The sequence below is a fragment of the Nomascus leucogenys genome, chromosome 22a (assembly GCF_006542625.1).
Source record: "Nomascus leucogenys isolate Asia chromosome 22a, Asia_NLE_v1, whole genome shotgun sequence".
NCBI lineage: Eukaryota > Metazoa > Chordata > Mammalia > Primates > Hylobatidae > Nomascus > Nomascus leucogenys.
In genome coordinates this window covers 30,651,064-30,668,210 of record NC_044402.1, presented here as the reverse complement: position 1 = coordinate 30,668,210, position 17,147 = coordinate 30,651,064, and the positions used below count along the sequence as shown (strand labels likewise).

The 17,147-nt window shown below is 55.2% G+C and overlaps 1 protein-coding gene across 2 annotated transcripts; it reads right to left on the bottom strand.

Annotated features, from left to right (window-relative positions):
- Nucleotides 1-206: 206 nt before the first annotated feature.
- Nucleotides 207-14,141, bottom strand: PGF (placental growth factor). 2 transcript variants are annotated; one of them, XM_030803551.1, is made up of 7 exons: nucleotides 13,547-14,141; nucleotides 12,286-12,328; nucleotides 7,725-7,921; nucleotides 6,875-6,951; nucleotides 4,743-4,772; nucleotides 4,577-4,639; nucleotides 207-1,103 (listed from the first exon to the last, which is right to left on the bottom strand). In XM_030803551.1, exons 1-7 carry the CDS (start codon nucleotides 13,619-13,621, stop codon nucleotides 1,076-1,078), a joined length of 513 nt encoding a protein of 170 aa, XP_030659411.1. In that variant the 5' UTR covers nucleotides 13,622-14,141; the 3' UTR covers nucleotides 207-1,075. The 2 variants fall into 2 exon arrangements, with proteins under 2 accessions (XP_030659411.1, XP_030659412.1); XM_030803552.1 differs by lacking the exon at nucleotides 4,577-4,639.
- Nucleotides 14,142-17,147: the final 3,006 nt, after the last annotated feature.

Sequence of the window (17,147 nt, the reverse complement as noted above, 5' to 3'; positions counted from 1 at the left end):
AAACGGAGGAAGGAAGGAGCAAGCTAACATGTTGTCCTGAGCTGTGACATGCCCTCTCGTTGCCTGAGCGAGGTCTTTGAGATAAGGAAACTGAGGCTCGGAGAAGGTGCTGTGCTGTTTCTGTTACACCCCCATCCCTGGGTCTGTCTGGCTTCCGTTTCCAGCTGACGCTCACTGCCCCGGCAGACACACCCCCTAGATCAGCGTTTCCACACTAGAATACTTTATTCAAGAGAATCTGGCTTGGCAGTCAGATGGCCCTGCAGGGACAGCTTGTGGGGGTGCCAGGGCCCTCGGGGAACCTGCTCCCCTGCCACTGCCTTCAGCTGGGACACACAGGCTCCTCCCCTGGTGACCTCATCCCCACTGGCTGAGCTGTTTCTCATCCAGACAGCTGTTTGTCCAGCCCGGGGCCCACTCTGTGTGTCTCTTAGAGGGGGCAGGGTGGGGGTACCTTGGCCGGAAATAACAATGTTCCAGCACAAGCAGATGGCAAAGTGTGAGGGGAGATCACGGGGGACAAGGAGTGGCAAAAGCCCCCAGGCAACCACTGTTCTCCAGAGCTGAACGTTCTGATCTTCAGAAGAAGGCGGGGAAGTGGCTGGATCCCCTCCGCCGGCTGCCAGCCTTCCCACCAGCCAGGCCGTGGTGGCCCCAGCAGGATCCTCATCCCTACTTTGGACAGGAGCTCCGAAAGCGAGGGCTGCTTGTGTGTGCAGAGCCTGAGGCCCAAGAACAGGTAGCAGTGCCCCCTTCTTTCCTTCTCCAGGCCCCTGGAGACCTCCAGGGCCTCTGGGGCCTAGCTTGCCCCTCACGAGGCCACGTGTCTTGCTTCTTCCAAAGCGGAAGCTTCCAGGAGTCTGTGGCTGGCTTCTCTCTTTCTCTCACGTTGTTGAAGGCACTGAATTCCTGAGGGTCCTATCCTTCCCTGCCCCTCGTCTTGGAGGGAGCGAGGCATTCAGCAGGGAAACAGTTCGCTAATAAATAGAGGGCAGGTACCAGGAGGAGTCACTGAGAGTGTGACGGTAATAAATACACGAGCCGGGTGCAGGGTCTCTCTCCTCCAAGGGGCTGGTTACCTCCGGGGAACAGGATCGCCGCACCTGCCAGAGACCAAGCACAGATGGGGCGGGTATCAGCACACTGTGGAGGGTGCGGTCTCCTCCTATGGAGGAGGGGGCAGGCCCAGAGGAGCTTGGGCAGGGAGCATGGGGAGGGCGCAGCGCTCCTGGGTCCCTGCTTGCCTCAAGCTGAGGAGAAGCTGGGAGCTACCCTTCACCAAACACTTACCCAGGTGCCCAGCCCTGTGCCAAGCACTGTCTTCTTAACCCTCAACAACCTTCCATGAGGAAGGCACCCTGATTATTCTTGTGAAGATTAGGAAACTGAGGCCCAGAGAGGTGAAGAAGCTTGCCTGTGGTCACACGGCCAGTTGGTGACAGAGCCACATTTGAACTTAATCACACTCCATGCAATCATGCCTCTGATTACCCTAAGACAGCAGTCTCCAAACAGGGGAATGGGTACCGCTAGACGCACGTGAGGACTGAGTACCGATGGTTTTAAAGAAATCCATTTTCAGCCTCCAGGTCTACATTGCCTTAAAATTATTTTTGTGAGGCAGTGGCTGAGATCTGCTTCTCTGGCCACAACACATCTTGCTCATTCTAAATCCTCATAAAGTGCTTTGCTGCCAGGTAGAAGTATTCTGAGGACATGAAAAAAAGAACAATTTGAGATATTGATGTAGGTCTTGAGAAAGAAAATATGGCTAATGACTGGGTAACAAAGGCTTTCAACAAAACCAAAGAACAGCTTAACCAAATTGTCAGCCAGGATATCATGAGAAGTAATTTGTTCTTAGCAGAGCACCTTGAGATTTCTGGCAAATAACTTGGAAGGAAGGAGTTCAAGTAATTGAGTGACATCTAGTCTCATTTACTTATTTATGTGAACATGGTTTCTCAACCTTCTCATCAATAAAAAAATGATAAACAGGAATTAAATTAATGCAGAATCCTGTCTCAGTCTGGCAGGAAGTAACATTCATTAATGGATTCATTCACTAATTGAAACGAGGTAGCCACATCCATCTCGTTGAGATGCATTCCCAATCAAATTGATTGTATTTTTATATTGAACATTTATTAAAATAGGACGTATTTGTGCTGTTTTGACCAAATGGTGCTACTAAGAATTATTTTGATAATTTATTCTAGGAGAAAATTTAAATTAGGTTTATGCTCACAGGAAATTTAAAATAATTCAAACTCATATATCATTTTTTGTGGCAGATAAATATGACAAGGTAATCAATAAAAGACTTCTGAAAATTAAAAGCCTAGTGTATAGGCTGAAATTCTTGGGGGTGGGGAGTGAAATGGAAATACAAGTTCCAAGAAAAAAGAAACAATGTAAATATATAATTATGAAAGGAAGTGTTCGTGTATTTTTTTTTTTTGCTTGTTAATTTTCTTTTCTTTTCTTTTTTTTTTTTTTTTTTTTTTTTTTGAGATGGAGTCTTGCTCTGTTGCCCAGGCTGGAGTGCAGTGGCGTGATCTCGGCTCACTGCAAGCTCCGCCTCCCGGGTTCATGCCATTCTCCTGCCTCAGCCTCCCGAGTAGCTGGGACTATAGGCACCCGCCACCATGCCCGGCTAATTTTTTGTATTTTTAGTACAGACGGGGTTTCACCATGTTAGCCAGGATGGTCTCGATCTCCTAACCTTGTGATCCGCCCGCCTAGGCCTCCGAAAGTGCTGGGATTACAGGCGTGAGCCACTGTGCCTGGCCTGCTTGTTCGTTTTCCTAAAAGTGGATGATGGTGAGTATAACATTAAAATGGCCTATTTAATAGGATACACCTGGAGAGTGTTCTGTAATAGCTTTGTATTAAAATATTAATAATATGTCAGAAATTGTATCCTTTGTAATGACTTACACTTTTTTTTTCTGAGACAGGTTCTTACTCTGTCACCCAGGCTGAAGTGCAGTGTATCTATCTCGGCTCACTGCAGCGTTGACCTCCCAGGCTCAGGTGATCATTCCACCTCAGCCTCCTGAGTAGTTGGGACTACAGGCACATGGCACCACGTCCAGCTAGTTTTTGTATTTTTTTTGTAGAGACAAGGTTTCACCATGTTGCCCAGGCTGGTCTTGAACTCCTGGCCTCAAGCGATCCACTTGCCTTGGCCTCCCAAAGTGCTAGAATTACAGGCATGAGGTACTGAGCCTGGCTTGACTCATAATTCTGATGAAAATGTTCAATGTCAACTTAAAAATGGGCAAGGGAGCACATGGGCTTTTGGAATTTTTTTTTTTTTTTTTTTGACTGTCACCCAGGCTGGAGTGCAGTGGCATGATCTCGGCTCACTGCAACCTCCACCTCCCGGGTTCAAGCGATAGTCTTGCCTCAGCCTCTCAAGTAGCTGAGATTACAGGCATGCGCCAAGACGCCCAGCTAATTTTGTATTTTTAGTAGAGATGTGGTTTCACTGTGTTGGTCAGGCTGGTCTTGAACTCCTGACCTCAAGTGATCCACCCACCTCGGCCTCCCAAAGTGCTGGGATTACAGGCGTGAGCCACCGCGCCCGGCCACTTTTGAAATTATTTCAGGAGATTCCCGAGTGAAATGTCTGAAGACTGCTGCCTTGGGAATGGGAGCCACGGGACACTTTCTGCCTTGGGCTGCAGGCGGGTAATGCGGGCCTGGATGGACTTCCCTGCCAGCTTGTTCCCCAAATTGCCACGCGGGCCCAGAAAAGAGATGAGAGCATAAACCCCTAGGGGGCGCAGTCCCCAGGATCCCTGTCTTCATGGAGTGGGGCTCATGGGGTCAGGACTTGGGTCAACTCCACTCCACAGCACGAAATGACTTCCTGGAGTCATGTGCGTGGGGGAGGCTTAGCCCTTGAAGGAGAGCCACCTCTTCAGTGACTGACTGTGCATGTGAAATTTTTTTTCTATTTACTCTCACAGATTTGGGTTTTCCCTTCTCTCATCCTTCTCTCCCAGCCACACTCAGGCCTGGGGCTCCATTCTGCTGCCCACCAGGTACGAAGTGGGTTAGAAGAAGCAAGGGGACCCATAGGCAAAAATACTCCTGGGAGCCAGTGGAGAGGGGCATATGTTCCCTGGGGCTACTAGGAAGTGGCCCCAGATAACGTCTCAGCTGATGACAGACTTTTAATCACTAAAAGGTAAACACTAACGTGCAGCAATCCTGTTTGTTTGCTCACAGATGTACCTGACACACAGTAAGTGCTCAGTAAATGTTTGTAGAGTGACTGAATGTTTGCTGGACATCCTGCCCTTCATTCTACACAGAGAAAAGCTAGGCTGACAAAGGTGAAATGATTTGTTCAAGGTCACTGGAAACCTAGGGCTAAGCCGGGACAAAAACCAAGGTCCACTGATGTTTTCTGGGCCCTACAGTCTTGAGGAGGTGCGGCTCCCTGTTCTGCCCCCAAAACTGGCCTCAGTCCTGCCTCTCCCCCTCCCCAACCTAACCCTAGCGGCAGGGCGGGGCTCCCCTCAGGCCCAGCCTCCTCGCCATCCCTGGGACCCCGCACACTCACAGGTGGCAGTCTGTGGGTCTCTGCTTCTCTCTCCTCCTCTTCCCCCTGCCCTTGGGTCTCCTCCTGCAATAAGCCAAGCGTCAGGACAAGGTGGCTGGGGACCCCCATGCTAGGACAGAGGCTGGCAGGCCCGAGAATAGCCCCGAGCCCCAGCCAAACCACTTACCTTTCCGGCTTCATCTTCTCCCACAGAGGCCTAGGGAAACAGACGGAGAGAGGGGCAGAGGAACGTTAGGAACGCAATAAGTGGGGCTCCCCGCCACCCGGACAGGTCCCCTCCGACATCCCCAGTCCTGGTCCTGCAGCCAACACTGAGGCCACTAGGGGGTAGCATGGAGCTGGCAAGGGAGAGGTGGCCAGAGCCTCAAGGCTTTGCTCCCACTCCAGGCTCTGGTGACCCCACCACGAGAGGGACAAATCAACCTCCTGGGGACCCCTGCCACCCGCTTCTGCACTTCTCAGCCTCTTGGCATCAAATCTGGCGTCGTTTCTGTCTGTTCTCTGCTGCTTTTTCTTTCTCACTTTCTTTGCTGCTTTTTTCCCTTCCTTCCAAGGTGAATTCTGGGAATTTCGTCAGGGACAGGAGATGATGGCCAGACAGTGGACTGACTGCCTGTCAGGGCACAGCCCCCACTCCATCCGGAACAACATGGGGAGTGAATGACGGGGTGGGAGGAAGGAAGGGAGCATCAGCCCTGAAGTCACCAGGCATGTCTGGGCTCTGCCTCCCAGGCTGTGGCTGTTGGCCCAGAAGCAAGAAGAAAGGTGTCCCTGTTGCCTGGCCTCTGGCAGGGGACAGGGACTCAGTCTTCCCTAGGAACAGTGGGTAGAGACATGGGCCAGCATGGTAGCAGTCAGCTTTGGGGCCAGGACATGCTACCCTCAGCTGGTTCCTCCCTTGGGAGCCAGGGCAAGGTACCAGGGCCTCTTGGGACTGTCTGGTTGTACCTCTCCATATTGGGCAAGTGACAGACACTCTTGGAATCTCAGTCTCTTCATCTGCCTGCCCCAAAAGAGTGGCTGTCAGGGCAAAGGGGATGTAGAAGATGACTCTGGGTCACCACCCAGCATTGCACCCAGGAGGGTTCATTACCGAGCTCTTGTTATATGGCTAAGCTCTGGCTTGGAGGGATGGGTGGAAACAAGTTGAGGCAGGGCCTCCAACACTCCAACAAAAGGGGCAACCATAGCCCTGCCCAGGAGGCAAGGCTAGGCCTGGGGGCTATTAGAAAAGTGGTCATGGCCGTGAGAGGTAGCCTGAAAAACAAAGGCTTACGAGTTAGGTCAGGGCTCAGAATCCCTCCTCCCACACTCACTAGCTGTGATAAATCATGAAACTGTATTGAGCCTTGATTTTCTCATCTGTAAAATGGGGATGACAATAGGGTCTACCTCCCAGGGTTGTTATGAGAGCAGGAAACTTGCTCACCACTGCATCCCATCTAGGACAATGCCTGGCATGCAGTAGGTGCTCAATAAATGTATGTGACTAAATGAGAAACATTCAAGTGCCTCCTGCAGGGCTAGGCACAGAATAGGTACACAATAAGTGGTAGTCTTCCCTCCTCCCGCCCCTGGCTAGGGCTCTGGACTTCTAGTCTGATGCCTTCATCCATGGCCCAGTGGTACCAGGAGCAGCAGCTCAGCCCATTTCTCTCTTCCCTGAACCTGGTTGGCAGTGCCAGGCCTGTTGCTCCTGCTAACCAATGTTCCAAGTGCCCCCGGCACAGGCAGCAAGACTGGTGGTGGTCAGAGGCTCTGCGGATTGGGAGGGGCTATAGCGGGGTGCTGCAACATCAAGGAAGCCACGGTGTCACTCTTCTTCTGCCCCTTTTCTCCTACCCGAGCTTGTCCTTCTTGCTGCTTCTCAGCCCGATTTGCCCGCTCCTGTGGGCACGCAGCTTGGCCCAGAACGAAGTTCAGACTTGCAATGTCTTTGCCTCCAGGCACCTCTTTCAGAGGCCCGTGGCAGCTGCCTCCCATCCCAGAGAAGGGGAACGACACGCACCGAACCCCTGCGAGGCTGGGAGGGACCCACCCTCTCTCTTCCCTTGCAGTATCTCAACAGCTGTACCCCAGCTGCTGGGACCAGCTCCCTCGGCAAAACTGGCTCGTAGGGGGACAAAATGAATGGTAGCCACCCCTGGTCCTGCCCTCTTGGTCTCCCTCAGTCTGGAAAAAAGTGCAGCCCACAGCAGGGATGAGCAGCCTTTGCCTCTGCCCTGGGATCCATCTTTGCTGAGGCTGCTAAGAGGACTGGGGCCTTTCCCTGCTACCCACCCCACCCCGGAGACCTACCGGCACTCGCAGCGAACGTGCTGAGAGAATGTCATCTCCACGTAGGAGGGCGGGTCCCCAGAGCGGATCTTTAGGAGCTGAAGGAAGAAAGAGGTGATGCCTGGATTGGGGAGTGGCCCATGAGTTTCCGGCACTCTTCTCTCTCTCCTTGTAAGGAGAGCCCGACTCTGTTTCCTGCTAGCCTGTGGACTACAGGCCCTCACTCCACTCTGAAGGTGGGGCAAACAGCTCTCTCAGCTGCATGGGGATCTGAGGTATCCCCTGTCCCTCCCTACCCAGGGAGCACTAGCACAGCAATAGCGCAGGAAGAGGGCTCATGTTCTGGAGTCAGAGAGACCCCTGTTCAGATCTTGACTCTTTTACCTGCTGAACAAGTGAAATAACATCTCTGAACCTCGAGTTCCCCATCTGTGAAATGGGAATGACACCAGCCTTGAAGGATTGAATGACACACCACTTGTGGCACGCCTAGGACAGTGCTTGGCATCACTCAGTAAGTGCTCAGTAAACCACTGAGCGTGTGACATGTAAGCTGCACTTGCTTGAAAAGGCACCAAATGCTTCTGGTGTCAACAGGGACTTTATACAAGCAGATTTCTTTCCAGCTTTAACTAGACACCCTGAGTCTTGGGATAGGACTCAGCGTGAGGCTAAGAAAGCTGGTGGGGGTGGAGATGAGTGGGCTCAGAGCCATCGGAGAGCTCAGGAAGGAGGGGCCCTGGGCTGGGGTGGTAGGAGCACTGGCCTGGGAGTCAGGCTCCAGCCCTGGGACCTGGGCCTATCTTCTTCCCTCTCCAGGTCCCTTCTAGTGGGCAGATTCGGTGGCCCCCTGGGCAGGGTGTGGACCTACCTGCATGGTGACATTGGCCGTCTCCACCGGCACACAGTGCAGGTTCTCATCGCCGCAGCAGCCGGTGCAGCGCAGCAGGGAGACACAGGATGGGCTGAATATGTGCTCCACCTCGCTGGGGTACTCGGACACAACATCCACCAGCCTCTCCAGCGCCCGGCAGTAGCTGCGGCCCCACACTTCCTGGAAGGGCACCACTGCGAGGAGGCAAGGGGGCTGGGTCAGGCCAGCAGAGACCTGCCCCTTGAAGCCCTAAACCTGGCTCCCAAGGCCCTGCTGGCCTTCCAGGTTCAGCCCCCAGCCCCATCCGAGCTCCCTCAACTCTGAACTCCTAATGTGATCCCTCCGAAATGCCTGTGGGCCCCTTAGCTCATCTGCTGGATGGAAATCCCCATGGAACAGAATCTCTCAGGGTCCCAAGCTTTGCTCTGTCCTCAACTCGGGCAACCACATCTGCCTTAGCTCCCTGGAGCTTTGAGGATTGTAGCCCAGGCAGCTGCCCAGGCCCTCTGGATCTTTCTCAAGCCCGACCCGGTGCTTCCTCCACCTTGGAGAACTGGCAGAAAACAGTCATTTCTGGAGTCATGCAGGGAGGGTGGGCCTTCCCTTATTCCTCTGCTCAAACACCTTCCACGGCTCCCTCATTTCCTGCCCCACTCTGTGCCAGCTCCTCTGCCTGGCAACCAAGACCACATCCAGCAATGTGGCCCGACCCTCCTCTCCATTGAGTCCAACCAGCGCTCACACTGAGCCACGGCAGCACCACATTCACTCCCAGCTCTGGCTTGTGCACTCTGCAGCCCGTACAGCTGCTCTTCTTCCCCCTCCTCTCATTTCTATCCAAATAAAGCCCACCCACCATTTTCCATGACCTGCCTCCCCATCTCCTCTTTGAAGCCTTCCCCAGCAATTCCAGTGCACACAGATGAGCCTCCCTTGGGCACTGCTTGGCCTCTGGCCTCAAGGGGTTGCCTTATCTCCGGCACTGGTGGCTCTTATCTCCTTTACAACCAACCAACTCGAGGCTCCATGAGGGCAGAGATGGATGTACCCGTAAACACAGGCTAAGTCATTCCTGGTTGATTAGATGACATTTCACTGAGAGTCATCCGGGACATCCCTGACCTCACGATGTCCTGGCGATCGTGAATGGGATGTTTTGGGGGCTGATCTGGAATCCCTCAAAAGATGCTGCTCTTTCAGGGGAAGGCCTGGGACCAGGCCCCAAATAGAGGCTCACAGGGAGAGTGGCTAGAGTCAGACACCTGGCTTCCAGTCCCGGCCCTACACTGGCTGTGTGACCTTGGGGAGATCACTTAACCTTTCTGGGTAGATCAGTTTCCTCAGGTGGGAAAAAAGAAGGTTGGGAATAAATGGTTGCTAAGGTCTTTCCCTCTCTGACCAACCGCCTGTGAATCAGTGCCTGCAACCCAGCCCAGCCCAGAGACCATGGACAGAGAAACACCCCCGGGCCTGGGTCATCCTGCTCTGCATCTGATAGTCATCGTCAGCTAGTGGGGAAGAATGGGGAGCTGGGGGCCCTGCAGCCTCTGTCATGGAACAATGGCCTCTCCCAGCAGCCCCTCATTTCTTCCATGCCTCTGCCTAGGAGGCAGAAGGGGCCAAAGTCCATTCCACCGAGCCTATGAGGACATGAGCCTCCTGGTAATCTCGGAAGAAAAATAAACTTCAGTCCTAGCAGAGGCCCTCGGGAAAGGCTGCAAACTGGTGGAAAATACCCAGAGGCGGTATGTCCATGTGGAGCTGGCTAGGCAGTCATAGAGGCAATAAACAGTGTTATCTGCTTGTTTGCTGCTCCATTCTGCCATGCTCTGCTTAGAGGGCACTAGGGCTGGGCTAGGGGCTGGTGGTGGGGGGAATCCATAGGCCTACCCTGACTACCACTCCACGCCACTGGATACTGCCCTGGAACCCAGTGGGAAACAAGGCCTCTCTCTCCAAAGGCGCCCAAAGTGCAGGGAAGCCTGCCTTTGCAATCCAGGGTCAGAGAGCACCTCCCTATCACCAGCTCCTTGAGCTGTGTGTTCAGTTTAAAATCTTCATGAGCACTACGTGACTCTGAACGTTTAATCTCCACCTTGGAAAACATAAATAACAGCAGAGGAATAATGAGCTGCCAAAGCACCGCAGAAGATTCAGGTTCCTGCCCTGGGACCAGCTGTCAGCGAGGGGACAGCAACAGAGAAGGGGCACCCCAGCCCCCTTCCATCCTGCAAACAGACACCCACCCAGCTGGGCTGCGGGGCCATGGCCACCTTTGGCAGAACTGGCTGGTCCTCAGTGGCAGAAGAAGGGATTTCCTTTCCTCACCCCACATCCCACCATGCAGACTCCGGGTCCCTGAAACCCTGGAATCTGCCACTTTCCCGGCCCTGTGGCCGAACCACGTTGGGGGAGGGCTGAGAAGGAGGTAGGCTGGAGCCTGGTTTACCTGGCAGCCACCAGGAAAGAGGGCAATTCATCCCTGAAGGCCCCGGTATGGGTGTGTGGGAGAAACAAAAGGGGCTGGGTGAGGGGCCGGGCTGAGGGAGTACAGTGACCGCTCCCAGATGTGGGCTGTGTCCCTCAGGAAAGACCTCTGCTCAGCTGTCCCCGAGAGCACTTCCAGTGGCCCCAGACCTGCTCCAGGAGGGGGTGGAGGTGAGAGAAATGGGAAGCTGTGGCCCTCTCGGGCACTGCCAGGGCTGGGTGGTCCCCAGGGCTGCTCCTGAGGCCGAGAGTGGGCCCTCAGCTCTCTCGCCAGCCCTGTGAGTGAGCCTCCCACCTGCCTACCTACCACCTGGGATGGGGGAGACCCCAGGAGAGAAATGCTTAATCCTGAGAGCAAGTTTCTGCGGAGGGCACTGGGTATGGGCCACAGGGCTGGGCAGAGCCACTGGCCACCAGCCCAAGCCCTCAAGTGTCCTCTCCATGGTCACTGGCAGGGCACACAGACAGCCTGCCACAAGGGACACCCTGCTCATGCCCACTCAGCCACGGAGCTATTGGGAGCACTCGGTTCTGCCAGATCCATGAGGAGTGTCTGAGGCTTGGGGCGACCCCCAGAGCCTCTCTGAGCCTCAGGGCCTGCATCCGTAAAAATAGAGTACAACACCTTCCTACTTCACAGCCTGTGGTCAAAGCAGAATGACAGAAAATGCCTAACACTGTTACCGTGAATAGTAATAGTAAAAATCAACGCCCATGGCTGGCCATGCTGTCTCTTGCTCTGGTGTTAACAGGTGGGGATGCCATTTTCAGATTTTGAGAGCTGGGGTGCAAAGCTCATTGTACTTCTCCTGGTCAGACTGCAGACTCCCTGATTGATAAGTGTGACAGGAGAGCTGACCTAATGAATCTACACTTCCAGGCCTCCCCACCTCAAATCCTGGGTGATATGTACACCCATTTCTCCTCCCTGGAGTCAGAGGACAAGTTCCTTTTTCAATCTCGGAAAAAGAAGAAACCACAGACATCACGTAGTCTAAGGCTCCCATTTTACAGATGAGAAAACTGAGGCTAAGGCATCTTTGGTACCTGTGGCCTGTGGCATCTTTGGTACCTTTGGTACCTTTTACCTACACTAAAAGCACCAAAAAAGGCATAGTGTGGAGGTAGGGGATGGGTCCTTCCCCAAATCCCAAGGAGCATAATGTTGTGCTGGTTCCAAAGGCACAGCAAGGGAGGCATCCATGAAGTCAAGGGTAGCTACCTCCTCTACCTGCTCAGGGGTCTAGGGGCCTAAGCCTTAGGTGTCAGAGTATAGCCAGGCCCGGGAGAGGCGGGCTGCCAGGCAGGCAGGCCAGCAGAGGGTGTTCCCAGCACACAGATGGCTATCACGCGTGTGCGTGTGCATGTCCCTACATGCCCACTCTCCCATGGCGCAGGGGAAACCTCAGCGGTGGTGTGTGGCCACTTTGCACGTCTTGGAGAGGCAGGGAGGGAGGAGCGAGGTAGGGGGCCTGGCATGGGCCTCCTGCCTCTGCACGTATGTCTCTTTGGCAAACGTCTCGTTGCCCTTTGAAGATTCCCTCTTGATGCAACCAGGGCGGGGAGTGGAGGGGCCAGGGAGGGCACGACTCATGTTCTGTCTGTTTATAGTCAATGGAAAGGCATGGTCAGATCTCGGCAGTTCCACCAGGGCTGGGCTGCTGGGGAGGGCCCCTCACCCATTCCTGATCCTCTTGACTGCCCACTGCATTCAGCTCCCAGACCCCCATTCTGGCCCCTGGCACTCACTCCCCACCCTGTCCTCCAAGACCCCATCCATACCCTTAAATCATGCTGGGGAAGGGCTCTGAGCCAGCTGGATGAACCCTGGCTATACTGGCCCCAGCCCCACTCTCCGTGTGCTGGTGACTCCAGCCCACACCTCTCTAGTCTCTGGGTCACCATGAAGGGATCTCTTAGGCCCTGTCAAAGTCATCAGCCAGCATGTCTAGCTTGTTGGCTCTCCCCAACTTTTATCAACCTGCACCCACGCTTCATGCCATGCCTGGGCTTGAGAGAAAGGAAGAGAGGGGCTTGGGGAGCATGCATACCCCCAGCCTGGCCAGCTTACCTTCCACCTCTGACGAGCCGTTCCCAGCAGACAAGGCCCACTGCTGTGGACAGAAAAGTGCAGAGATGAGTCGGGGATACCTTGGAGCTCTGCACTCTTGAGCCAAGTGTGATGGCAAGAAGGTAGGGGCCCCTCTGGGTTCCTTCCCACTTGCTGCACACGCTCTGCCCTGTCTCAGAGCAGCCTGAGTACAACTAAAAACTCACCGGACCCTGGGTAGGTTAGGTCCCACCCCTCTCTGGCCTCAGTTTTCCTCATTTGGAAAAGGATGGGAGGCTAGAAACTTTTGGAGACCCTTGGCCTGCTGCATCCCAAAGATCTTCCAATCCTGCGGGTCTGCCTTCTACCCAGCCCCCAGGCCAACCCTGCTGGGCCCTGCACAGCCCGCCTTGGCTGGGTGCCAGAGCCCGGGGGAGGTGATCAGCTGGTGGGAGCTGAGGGGCTGGAGCGGGTGGCGCCATGAGCTGGTGCAGCCGGTAACGTTACACCTCTGGCCAGCCCTGCAGCAGGCAGGCGGGTGGCTGGGCTGCTCGGACTCCTCAGGGACTGCCCAGCCCACTCCTACTCTTGGGCTGGGGCTGGGGACTCCCAGGGCAGCGGGACAACGCAGTGGGAAGGCAGTTCATTGGCTTTGTCAGGATTTCACTGCCCAAGCTGGCTCCCAGCCAGACTCACCCGGCTCCTGGGAAAAGGGCCCTGCTCACTTCCCCAGGCCCTGCACTCAGGACCTCCGGCCACTCACCCAGGAGAAAAGGCACAGCAAGACCCCTTGTCTCGTCCCCAGCCCACCCAGGAGCCCACGGCTCAGTCCTGAGCCCTGGTGGGGGCAGGGCCCAGCCTCCCCACCATCAGCTTCTTCAGCTGGCTCCTCCGCCACCCCCACCAGGCCAGGTCAGAGGTCCTGGGGACGCCTGGTTGGCCATGGGGCCTCGACCCTGACCACAGGGCCAGGGACCCGCCTGGAATTAGTGGACAGATGCTTTTAGCAAAGCCACCAGGGCTCCAGGGGCCAGACAGGAAACCTCCCTCCCTCCCTCCCTGTGGCTTCCCTGCCCCCCACCAAGACAGCCCCCAGGACGTGGGGGACAGCCAGCCTAAGGTCTCTTCCCAAACGAAAGAAGTCCAGCCTGGCCTTTAGGAAGTGTGTGGACATCCATGGAGTTGCTGTTCCCTGGAGTGGGTCTGTGATTTCAGAGTCCCATGCTTCCAGTGCTGGGATGGGGAGGTCGGGGGAGCCGGGCTAGGTGGGGGTAGCTCTTACCTGGGAGGGCACAGCAGGCAGCACCAGCCCGGCCAGGAGCTGCAGAAAGCAAGGGAACAGCCTCATGGCCCGCATCTTCTCAGACGTCCCGAGCCAGGGGGCTCTGAGGGAAAACCACCATGCTCATCCCCCGGGGAGCCCCTGGCACAGGAGGAGAAGAGCTGAGTGGGGGGCTGGACGCGCCCCTCACTGCTGCCCCGAGGCCCCGGTCGGTGGTTCGAGCATCTTCTGGAAGCCGTGCGGAGTCAGGAGCCCGTAGGTAAGGCTGTGGCTGGGGAACCCGACGAGGAGCGGCCCGGCGGGGAGGGCGCCGAGGGGCAGGCGGGTCCCGGGATGGTCCGTCGGGCGCCCAGTGCCACCCCAGGTCCTCCCGTAGCTGGGCGGCCGTCCGTCGATGCAGTTTCCTCCGCAGACAGCAGCTCCCTTCTGGGACTGCAGCCGGTCCGCGCCTGGGTTTCAGGGACTGAGCCGGGGCGGGGCTCCGGTCCGGCCCCGCCCACCGCAGACGAGGTTCCCGAGCCGAGTTCCCGGAGCGCCCGGCCAGCCCGCAGCGCCCGGCCAGCCCGCAGCGCTGGAGCCCGCAGTGCGTGCAAGGGGCGCTCGGCAGGTCCGGACGCCTCGCCGAGCCCAGCCCGCAGCTCCCCGGGCCGCGCCGCGCCCGCCCACAGGGCCCACAGCCCAGCTCCGGCTCTCGGGGCCGTCACCTGGGATGGGGGCATCCAGGAGTCCAGCGTCAGCCGTCAAGGCTCATGACCTAGCCGCCTCTGCAGGAAGGGCCGTCCCGGATCCCTGGGAAGGCAGCCATGCCCACACCCCTAGGGGGCCAAGGGATTCCTAGCCAGGTTGTATAGATGAAGAAACCGAGGCTCCGAGAGCACCCCTGCCTGTATATGTCGAATGGACATAGGCATTCTTGGAAAGTGTGTGTGTGTTGTGTGTGTGCGCGCATCTGTGTGTCCGAGGAACTGGCAGAGACAAAACCGAAGCCTACGTGACTCCAGAACTGTCTCTCACCCGACCTACCACCCTCCTAGCCAGGCACGGACACAGTGGGCCTCCCACAGGAAACCTCTCAGGGCACCTGGCTGGAGGATCAGGCCTGTTGCCTCCTTGGGAAGCAGTCTTCCCAGGCCCTCCTTGCGGGGCCAGCCTCCTGGGGTAGAGAGTGGCCTCACCCAGGCATCTCCTCCTGGTCCCTGGCCGAGGAGGAACTGTACGCTGCGCGGGGGTCTGTGTGCATCTGCGCGTGTGCATGGGCATTTGCGAGTCTGTGAATATCCACGTGTGCTGTGTGTCCGAGCCTCTGTGTGGTCTGACTACGTGTGACTACTGTACATCCAAATACGACTCTGTGTGGGGGTCAGGTCTCTCTGTATCTCTGTATGCTTGTGTGATTTGTTCGTGTCCGCTGTGTATCTGGGTGTGTTTGGAAGTGTCTGAATGTGTATCAGTGGGACTGTGAGTCTGCACACCTGCCTGTCTCTGCTTGTGTATGTCTGTCTCTGTGGGTGAAGACTGTGCCTCTCTCTGTGCGTTTGTGTGTGCCCTCCCTTGGTTCTGGATCTTTCTTTACCACCATCCCTCTCACTGCCTTCTGTGTCCAGCTCCCAGGCTGCAGGAACCTGGCAGGATTGGGAGTCACGAGTTGGCTGGGCCTGGGGCTGGTGGGTGGCTGTGGGGGAGGAGTGAGGCCTGGGAAGTGGCCCCTACAGCTCACATTCCAGCCAGGAGCAGGGAGGCCAGGGCAGCCCCAGCTCTCACCCCAGTGACCTCTGCGTCCACTGCCTGCCTGCCTGCCCACCCACGAGGGGCTGCCAGAGATGCAGCCTGCCTGCCTGGCCAGCCCTCAGCCTGGAGGTTCAGGAGGCGGGGGCCAGTCACCAGCCAGCTAAGCAGGGTCTGCAAGGAACATCCTGACAAGCTTCAAAGAAGCTTGGGGTTCTTGGGGTAGACAAACTCCTTCCTGGGCCCAGAGTCATTGTAGAGGGTAACTGTGCATGTGTGTGAGGGTGAGTAGGTGTGTGTTTGTGCATATCTGTATTGTATATGTTGCCCATAACATCTTTGTATACATACACATGTGTTTGTGTGTGTCTTTAGTTTGGGTATGGGTTTGTGTATATGGGCACAGGTGTGTATTGTGCACAAGTGTGTGTGCGTGTGCTTGAGTATCTTCATCGTATATGCTTATCTATAACTGAGTGTTTCTAGCACTTATGCATGGGATGTGTCTATTGTATATGAGTTTGTATTTTTTTTTTTTTTCTGAGACAGAGTCTTGTTCTGTCACCTAGGCTGGTAGACAGTGGAGCAATCTCCGCTCACTGCAACATCTGCCTCATGGGTTCAAGTGATTCTTGTGCCTCAGCCTCCCAAGTAGCTGGGATTACAGGTGTACACCACCATGCCTGGCTAATTTTTGTATTTTTAGTAAAGACGAGTTTTTGTCATGTTGGCCAGACTGGTCGAGAACTCCTGGTCTCAAGTGATCCACCCACCTCAGCCTCCCAAAGTGCTGGGATTGCAGGTGTGAGCCACCACGCCCAGCCTGTATTCATTAATTTGTTTTTTTATTTGACACGTATTGCCTGAGCCCTACCATGCTCCAGGCACTGCTCTAGGTGCTAGGGATATGATATGGAGGGTCTCTCTAAGTTTACATTCATGGAGTGGGGGGATGCCGAAGGCTGGGGATGCCGAAGTTCTCTTTCCTGAGTGAACTCAACACCTTGGGCGAAGTCTGTGGTTCCCACAAGTGCACCTCAGTCCTTCATCACTAAATTGGGGACCATACCCTTCTAAACCCAGCTTCCTGGGTTGTGAGATGAATTAGCCTAGGGTAGGCTCAGTGGCAGAGACCAAGGAGACGCTAACATTTCCATGGATTGAATCGAAGTTTGTTCTTGCTCACCTCCAGTCCAGAGCAGCTGTGGTAGTAATTCTGCTCCCTTGGGGTTTTTTTAAAATTTTTTAAATTTAAATTTTAATTTTCAGAAACGAGGCCTTGCTCTCTCTCCCAGGCTACAGTGCACTGTTGTGATCACAGCTCACTGCAGCCTCCAACTCCTGGGCTCAAGGGATCCTCCCGCCTCAGCCTCCAGAATAACTGGGACTACAGATGTGTGCTATCATGCCCAGTTAATTTAAAAACTTTTTTTTTTTTTTTTTTTGGTAAAGACAGGTTCTTGCCATCTTGCTCAGGCTGTGCTCCTTTGTACAGTGGCCCCACTATTGACCAGCCACATCGCCTCAAGCAGCTTCCTTTGTTTTCAGAGCCCCAGCTTCCTCCATCTGTAAGAGTGGGAATGATAACTGTACTTACCTCATAGGGTTGTGCAAGGACTGAGAAAGCACCTGTGGTGCAAAAAATGGTAGCAATTGAGCACGATTTCTAATTTAATTTTTGACTTGTATTAGAGAAACAAAAATACTACAGTTAGACCGGGTGCAGTGGCTCACGCCTGTAATCCCAGCACTTTGGGAGGCCAAGAAGGACAGATCACCTGAGGTTAGGAGTTTGAGACCAGCCTGGCAAACATGGTAAAACCCTGTCTCTACTTAAAATACAAAAATTAACTGGGCGTGGTGGGCGGCGCCTGTA

Coding starts and splice junctions, on each gene's coding strand:
- PGF (XM_030803551.1), bottom strand. CDS start 13,621: ATGCGGGCCATGAGGCTGTTCCCTTGCTTTCTGCAGCTCCTGGCCGGG. Junction 12,329..13,546: donor TGCCTGCTGTGCCCTCCCAG/GTAAGAGCTACC, acceptor TTCTGTCCACAG/CAGTGGGCCTTGTCTGCTGG. Junction 4,640..4,742: donor GAGAAGATGAAGCCGGAAAG/GTAAGTGGTTTG, acceptor GGCTTATTGCAG/GAGGAGACCCAAGGGCAGGG.